General features: G+C 33.1%; 1 protein-coding gene across 2 annotated transcripts; it reads right to left on the minus strand.

Moving 5' to 3' along the window:
* Positions 1-3,009: 3,009 nt before the first annotated feature.
* On the minus strand, positions 3,010-8,493 carry LOC116144015 (TMV resistance protein N-like). 2 transcript variants are annotated; one of them, XM_031429458.1, is made up of 5 exons: positions 7,878-8,493; positions 6,488-7,586; positions 5,792-6,103; positions 4,081-5,424; positions 3,010-3,896 (listed from the first exon to the last, which is right to left on the minus strand). In XM_031429458.1, the coding sequence occupies exons 1-5, from the start codon at positions 8,402-8,404 to the stop codon at positions 3,276-3,278; spliced, it is 3,903 nt and encodes a 1,300-aa protein (XP_031285318.1). In that variant the 5' UTR covers positions 8,405-8,493; the 3' UTR covers positions 3,010-3,275. The 2 variants fall into 2 exon arrangements, with proteins under 2 accessions (XP_031285318.1, XP_031285319.1); XM_031429459.1 differs by having other exon boundaries at positions 6,488-7,603; positions 7,878-8,086.
* Positions 8,494-8,805: the final 312 nt, after the last annotated feature.

Raw genomic sequence — 8,805 nt, forward strand, 5'->3', positions numbered from 1 at the left:
ATTATACCTTTTTGATATAAAAATAATTAATTATAAATATTGGTAAATGTTTTTCAAAATCTGAGGGTAGGACCAGGCCTACTCTCAAGTATGCTGGATCCGTCCTTGCATCTTACTATCTTTTGTAAATATAACGTATAATACGGATATCATACGTATAGTATAGGTACCATATGTAATTTTAATAAAGATAGTAAGACGGTTAGTAAAACTCGTGAGTAAGCATAACATTATTGTAAGGTTAATAAGGTGAGAAAGTCTATATTAGCACGATGGTATTGCTGATGTTATATTACAAAGCGATACATGTATTCCGAATAGTTATTATACTTAATAACTATCAATCACAATTAACTAAATATAAAGGCCAGTAAAAAAAAAATAAATAAATAAATTCAGAGGTGACATAAGTTCACTTGAGGGTGGTAATGCCCCAGTTGTATTTTAGAGTTTTCGGATGGGGTGCGATAGTTTTACCAAACATTGAGGCTTCGTTTGGTTGGATTTTGGGAATACTACTTTTAGTATTCCCAAAAAAGTTAAACAGTAAAATACCCAAAAACTCACAATATTATTCAACTTTATTCAACATTTTTTAAACCCTCTAAATTTGTTAATTCAATTAAATACCCCTAAATATTTTTAATGTTTTTGTTACGGCGACTCCGGCCACCCTCCGGCGGTGGTGGCCGGCTGTCCGTATTTGAGGGTGGATTGGGGGTGTTTTTGTTAACTTTTAATGTTTTATTATAAGGGGTGTTTTGTAAAAAAACAAACATAGGGGGTATTTTATAATTTGTAAATCCTACATCGTAATACCCGCCCAATTCAACTTTTTTTTTAACTTTTTTCAAAAAACTTTTCCCAAAAACACAAAATTGTGAACCAAACGGAGCCTAAATTTTTTTTACAAGCCTTTGACTGTTTAAACAGAGAAAATAAAAATAAAAAATTGGAAAAATTTAATAGTTAATGTGGGTCACATTACATCCGGTAAACCACCCACTTGTGACTGGACGGATAGAGGGGCACATAAAGGAAAATAAAAATCGATGATAAATTCTTTTAATTTGTTTACGGTACAATAACAAAAGGACAATCTTTGTTTGGATGCCCAGAAATTGACCATCAAAAGATATTTAACCTTGAATTATACAACAAATATCAATCTTTTTCCACAAACAATGTTATGAAAATTGGACCGAAAAGTAACTCGGTTAAGTGCTTGATTTTCAGTGCAACTGATTTGACTAGCAAATCGGATCAATGACGTCAGAAACTATATATATATATAATGCTATATTTACTCACGAGTTTTATTAACTGCCTTATTATTTTTGATAAAATTATATATGGTATTCGTACTATGCATATAATATCCATACTGTGCGTATGGTATCCGTACTATGCGTATAGTATCCGTACTATACGTTATATTTACAAAGAATAGTAAAATGATTAATAAGATCGTGAGTAAGCATAGCCTTACTCTTAACCTTATTTTATTCGCTTTTAATCATAGAGTCTAATTATAATTAGAAAAAATGGACGATCATCTTCTTGCAATTACGCTTGATAATTTTTCGTTAAATTTTTTTGCATACTTCCATCTAGTTAGAGATATGAGTTAAATCTTCTATAAAGAGTTTATAGGTGTTGATTTGAATTTAAATAAATAAACAGTGAATGTCAACCAGAAGGACTAACCAGTTATGGCGAAGACATACAATAGAAAGTAAATCCAATCATAAAATGCAACTATAGATAAATTGAGTTAATATATGTAACAAAAAATAGTAGTCATTATTTAATTATAATTAAATACTTTTAAAATGTTTCACAAATAATTTTGTGTAGAAAGAATTAAGTTGTAAAAGAAAAGCATAGACAGTAAATTAAATTTAACTATCTTTAAGAAATTCATTATTTTTTATTATAAATATTACTTAACCGTGCAAGACACTTGGCAACTCATTTGGCTTCTTTTCAACGTTTCATAAAGCAAGTCTTTGTCTCTAAGCTTTTTGAAATTCATAGCAATATGATTTTTTGAAAAATTTCTCTCTTTATTTTGCTTTTCGTGTCTCCTTTAGCAAACTTTTTGAAAGATAATAAATTAGAGTAGGCTTATGGTTAAACTTTTTAATAGAACAAATATTATGAGGGTAGAGAGGAAAGAACAAGGTATATTTTTACAAGTTAATTTTTCATGTGATTTATGAATAAGGTAATCAAAAGTTCCATTACCTTTCTTTTCTTTTCATTTCTCTTTTGTTTTTTTTCATGTTAATGGGCGGGAACTATGTAGTGCAGCCCAGAGATACCCTAGCCCGTTGAGTATTTTCTTATTAATTTATTCATAAGTAAAATTACAATTTAGGACAAAGTAATAAAAGATTTTTAAATGAAAACGTTCAAATTGATATTAAAAAAAAAAAAAAAAAAAGGAATAAAATTGGTAATTTTGATATTATTAAGATATATGATAGCATTTTTGAAAGAAAAATTTCAACAAAGGTTCCAGTTCATTCAACAAGAGCAGAGTCTCCACTTGAGCGGGTGGAATGAAACTTAATTAAGTGGCATCATTACAAGTGAAGAAAACAAAGATCACATCTAAAAGGCCGAACTCTTCCGAAACTAAACAAATTCAATCTCTTCCAAAACAAAACAATTCTCGAATCGAACTTTCATCAAATAAATTATTCTCATAATTTCTTTATGCACCACTAAAAAATAAATTAAAGAAGGTTTTAAAGGCAGACGTCTTGCCAAAAGAGATGTGGTTTAGGGTATGATTGATTCATAAGATTCATTGTCCATGGGCTAGGCTTGACCGCTTGATGACTGAATTAAAGTTTGACGAGTCTATTACTATGGACAAAATTACGCTTAAAGACATTCCCCGTCATCACAGGATATAAGAGACGTATTTCAATGATAAGAAAGTAAATGTGCATTGAAGGAGACATACGAGTCTGTAGACATATGAATTCCAGTATAGTGATAGAAATCAAAAATATTTTCCATAACTATCTTTGGACCAAATTGCAAGCTAGAACAAGTAGTAAGTTGACCACAAACGCACACATGATGTACAGAGACCCAAAAGAAACACATTTAGAATCAATGATAAGCATAAGACTTAATTAACAAAATGATGTGCTAGGTTGAGACAGTGAACTCACCAATATGAAACTAAAATTTAAGTCGTAAAAATTAACCAAACATATAGGAACATATATAAGATACCATAATATGAGGCGTTTTATTACTTACCTTGAGCTGGATTCGCCTTTAAAGGAATATGAAATTTTCAATCTCTTGCTGTGTGTTTCCTCTTTCTCCTTCTCCTTCTCTTTCTCTTTATCAACCTTCTTATCAAATGGCGGTGTCACTTTAATTGGAATCCTTTCCCCATCATAAATAAAATATGCCCCACACTTTTTCACGTTGCAACAACCTATGCGTTTGGCATTTAAATCCTCAACATAAAATTGGATGGTAACACCTATAATGTTGAGGTAAGATCTATTTTTTCGTGAATGTGGACGAAAATCAAAACCCAGGAAAACGTGATGCGAGTCCACGAATTCAGGTCCAGTGCCATAGTCCCAACCCTTTAAAGCACCACGGTGCCGTACTTCAGTCCAATTACGACGAAGGCTTCTGAACTTGTAGTCATAGCCAACCACCAAACCTTGCCCCTCGTTATGGTAGTTTTGAAACTCTACAATAGCGCACACAGCAAAACGACAAATTTTACTACCGTACGGTCCGTACCGCGCTGATTCTTCTAAGTGAGTTACAGAAGATCCCTCACTTTGAAAGTTGAACCAATTGGGAATTTCAATTCCAGAAAAACAGATACTAGCACTCAGATGTGGAAAATATCTCTGTATCCAAAAGGAGAAGAAGAATAAGAAGAAAATATTACTAACTTTATTAAAACTTTGAAAGACTCAGAATAACCAAAAAAAAAAAAAAAAAAAAGTTCTCTAATATTTCTTTTAACATATCACTTCCTTTTTTTCTAAAGAAATTCGTATCATATGAATGAGCAAGAGAGAGTAAGATCACCTTAGAGTGGATCAGCATAGCATCTGCCACAACTTCTTCGAGTACATTTTGATCCATCCTGTAGCAATTGCTAAAGTTAACTCTCACGTTTCCCAAGACAGTTTTGGGAAATCTTGTTGACAAACTTGATGATACTTTATCTGCTGTCCAACCGTATGCATCCAAGCATTCAAGATCACATAAAAGGCGAGGTAAATTTGATACTTCTTTTAATGATGTACAATTGTGTGCATCAATACCTTTTAATTCATGAGGAAGTTTTGGTAAGGATTTAAGCCTCTCACAAAAGCTCAAGTCAAGATAATATAACTTAGAAAGGTTTATGATGCTTGTTGGAATGCTCTCAAAATAGTTTCTGCCAAGAAGTAAACTTTCTAGTGAGGATAACTGACCAAAATCGTTGGGTAATTCCTTGATACAACAGTTGGTCAAACTTAGTTCCATCAAACGTCTCGAATGTACAATGGATGATGGTACTACAATTTTTCCAATTCTCTCTGCTTTAAGCACCTTGAAAGCTTCCAATTCAGAATGCCCTAAGTTGTCCTCCTCTAATTCAGAATGCCGTAAGCTGTCCTCTGGTCCAGGATGCCCTACGCTCTCCTCCTCCGCTTCAGAATGTCTTAAGTTTTCCTCCTCTGCTTCAGAATTCCCGAAGTTGTCCTCCTCTGCTTCAGAATGTCTTAAGTTCTCCTCGTCTGCTTCAGAATGTCCTAAGTTGTCCTCCTTTACTACACAATGTCCTAAGTAGTCCTCCTCTACTACACAATGCCCTAAGTTGTCCTCCTCTGCTTCAAAATGCCCTAAGTTGTCCTCTTCTTCTTCAAAATGTCCAAAGTTGTCCTCTGCTTCAAGAAGCCCTAAGTCGTCCAACAATCCTTCAAGTTTTGAACACCCAGATAGATTGAGATGTTCAAGAGATTTCAACTTGAAGATTTCACTTGGGAGACTTCTAAGCATTGAACAATTCTTAAGATTCAATGTAACAAGTTTGGATAGATTCGTTATTGTTGGAGGCAACTCTTTTATTGCAGTTTCATCTAAATATAACTCTTCTATATTACGTGCCATCTCCGGATCATATGTCTTAAGACTTGAGCAACAGGAAAGGATAATTTTTTTCAGAGATTCCAAACAAATGCACGTTGGAAGAGTATGAAGGCTTTTGCAATACTTTAGATTTAAGATAATAAGCTTAGGAAGAGACTTTAGTACTGTCGAGGAAAGTTCAACCATACTTGTACAACCTTCTAAAATTAAACACGCAACATTTGGAGTCAATGAGAGATCTTGAACTTTTAGATGCCTGGAATAACTGAGGTCAATATGTTTCAACTTCCAAAGCTACAAGAAAGCAAATAAATGATCAATAGTACAAATTTGTCATGAGAAATACTTATATGGATAGTCTCACAACCTCTAGCGGATGTGATGAAACCTTCCAATAATATAATGGTATGTGTTGTCACATATTTATCAAATTTTCTCTTTCATCCGCCCATCATTGTCATTACGAATAGCTACACGTTATCATTCATCAATAAACAACACCATAAGAGGTAGATTTGAAAATTGACTGTAAATGTTTTTGTTTTATTGGATGGTCTCACAATGTCAACTAAATGAGATGGTGAGCCTGTCCCATATAAGTTTTTCTCTATCTACTATTGATAACTTGTAACAAAGAGAATACCTTGTAAAAAAATATTACCTGGTCATCAGACGGAAGTTGTTCGACATTGCTATAACGCATGTTAAGTGCAACAAGGTTCTTTAAACGAAAATTTGACTTCAATGATTTCAACGGACATCCATCCCAACAAAGGTATCTTAGCTGAACGGAAATGGAATTGAGGCATTCAGAAACATGCACCTTGTTGATGTTATTCTCTTCATAATGTAACAAATTATATAGTTTAAAGAATCTCAATTGATGCATCTTGGCGAGGGCACGAGGTTGCAAGTTTATGATCTCTCTCAATTTAGACATGTCCAAACATATGCCTTGGATTTTTTTAGCACCCTGTTGATCAAGAAGAAATGATAATTAGCATAAAATATTTAAGAGCATATCTAACGGTTAGTGGTAAAATAAACCTTAAATATATAATATATTCTTCCGACTATTTTCAGAATGATCAATTATATAAAACATACTCTCTCCATCACCTAAACCCTCTGTCGCCAAAGCCAATGCACAAAGGAAAAGCATAAACATATATCTTTAAGTTGATTCTTTTTCAGAATTATCAATTATTAAAATATACTCTCTCCTTTACTTAAACCCTTTGTCGCCTAAGTTAATGCACAAAGTAAATGTCATAAACAGATTTCTCAAAGTTGAAATTTAATATATCTCGCATGTATAAAATACATAGTTACGGAAATAATGTCTTTTAACATTTACCATATTTGCCTCTAATACATGTTGTATATCTTCATGATGCCATAGACGACTGTATCGACCAAGATCATTCATTGATGCATCTTGTACAATTTTCCGACCCATTTCTTGAAGTAAATCATGCATTGTAATCTTGTTGTCATCAGTTTCAATAACAAGACACTTGTCTACAAGAATAGTTATTGCAACTTTTGGGTGGAAGTTGCAGGCATCGAAGAATTCTTCTGCAAAATTTTTACTCTCCCCCTTTAGGAAACATGCAATGTCTAGAAATATATCCTTCTCATTCTCATCGAGTCCATCAAAACTTAATTTTAAAACTTCATAAATGTCCTTGTGAGGAACTCTCTCTAGTTTCTTTATTGCACCTTCCCAAAACTCTTTTGGCCTATCAAATAAATAGCAACCCAACACTTTAAGAGCTAATGGAACGCCTTTTGAATAATTAACAAACCAAAGCGATAGGTCAGAATAATCTATTTTCGGACAATTGTTTCGAAAAGCATGTGTACAAAAAAGCTGGAGAGCATTACAAGGAGATAATCCCCCAATCTTGTATATACCATGTTCATCCACACCACAATTTTTTAGAACTTGTTTATCTCTTGTTGTAATAATAATTCGACTTCCTCCACCCAACCAATTCAGATCTCCAATCAACGATTCTATTTCAGTAGATTTCATAACATCATCAAAAACAATGAGAACTCTTTTACGGCCTAGCCGTTCTTTTGTGAAGTTGAAATCTATATTGGAATTCTGATCCTCTAGGATTGTAGAAAGAAGTTCTCGTCGTAAGAGAGTTAATGTATAATTATTGCTTGACTTTTCCCTTACATCTCGAGCGAAGTAAGAAGCATGAAACTGACTCTTAATATTGTTGAATAGAGCTTCTGTAATAGTTGTCTTACCTATACCACCCATTCCCAAAATTCCTATAGTATGAACATTGTTGAAGTCATCCAAGTGCAGTAAAAATTTAATTATGTATTCAACAATTGGTTCTGTTCCAACCAAGCCCGTTTTTGCAACTGGAGCTGACATCCACCTCAAGATCTCCATAATATCTTTGACAATTTTCTCTGAAAGCGAATCTGGATACCTAAAAAGTATTGAAGACTACTTGTAATAAGCATAACTAAAGAAGAAAGAGAAAAATATTTAATTTCAATTGAAGTTAATAAATTATCAAAGGAAGAGGTCATTTCATGCCGGTTATAAATAATAACTAGAAAAAAAATGGTATAAATTATTTATAAAATTTAATGATGTACCTGGTGGTTACAAAAAAGCATCTCAACCACAGATTTATTGATGTATGTGTCATAAGATCTATAGCAGATTAAAGCTTAGAATTGAAACTAAAATACTAAACTGAAGAGTAGAAACTTACTTGCGCTCTGAACTGAAGCAGTAGCCAGCTAGATTGGCTGCTTGTATCATAGCCTTCTTCCATCTCTCCACCTTATCTTTAAATTCTTCTTCCGTCATTTGTAGCTTCTCTAACTTCTCTTTGTTATAACTTTTTACAGGTTTAGCAAATCCATCCCCGTAAGCACCCGTTTGATTCCTTATATGTGATGGATCTACGCGAAAGAAAACTGGTAATACTATCTGAGTATATGTTTTTTTGCATTCAATGATCTTTTCCAGTTCTTCAAGACACCATCTTGAAGATGCATAACCTTCAGAGAAAACGATGATCGAAATAATTGATTCTTCAATTGCTTGAGAAAGAGAAGGAGAAATTTCTTCTCCTCTAATAAGTTTCTCATCATCAAAATATTGAATACCTTTCCTCCATAGTTCTCCAAGTAGAAAAAGGGTAAATGAGGTGCGAGTGTCCTCACCTCTGAAACTGACGAAAACATCGTGCTTCTTCTTCCTCACTGGAGCAGTAGAGGAACTAGAGGATGCCATCTAAAGAATGTCAAAACGCAATCTCAAGAGTATAGCTGTATTATCGCTTAAACAGGGTGTGAGTTTACTAGGTTAACCTACCACAATATTTTATGTTAGTCTAGGCATGTTTTCTTGAATTCCGAAAGATTCCATTTCTATATTTATAAATTAAAATTCAAACTTGAGGCGAACAACATGCAGCCACCCATAGTTTTCCATAAAAACATTTGATACCCAAAAGTTTGAAAATGACAATTACCCACTTCATCTAAATCTGTTAGTAAAACTATTAAGTAAAGATAATATAGTAATTTTATGTCCATTAATTTTAATTAACCTATAAATCCCTAATTTTTTTACTTATTTTTATTTCATTTTTTCTCTCCTCTCTCTTATCTTCTTCTTCATCTCTCCCTTTT

Source organism: Pistacia vera, unplaced genomic scaffold, assembly GCF_008641045.1.
Source record: "Pistacia vera cultivar Batoury unplaced genomic scaffold, PisVer_v2 Contig436, whole genome shotgun sequence".
Taxonomy (NCBI): domain Eukaryota; kingdom Viridiplantae; phylum Streptophyta; class Magnoliopsida; order Sapindales; family Anacardiaceae; genus Pistacia; species Pistacia vera.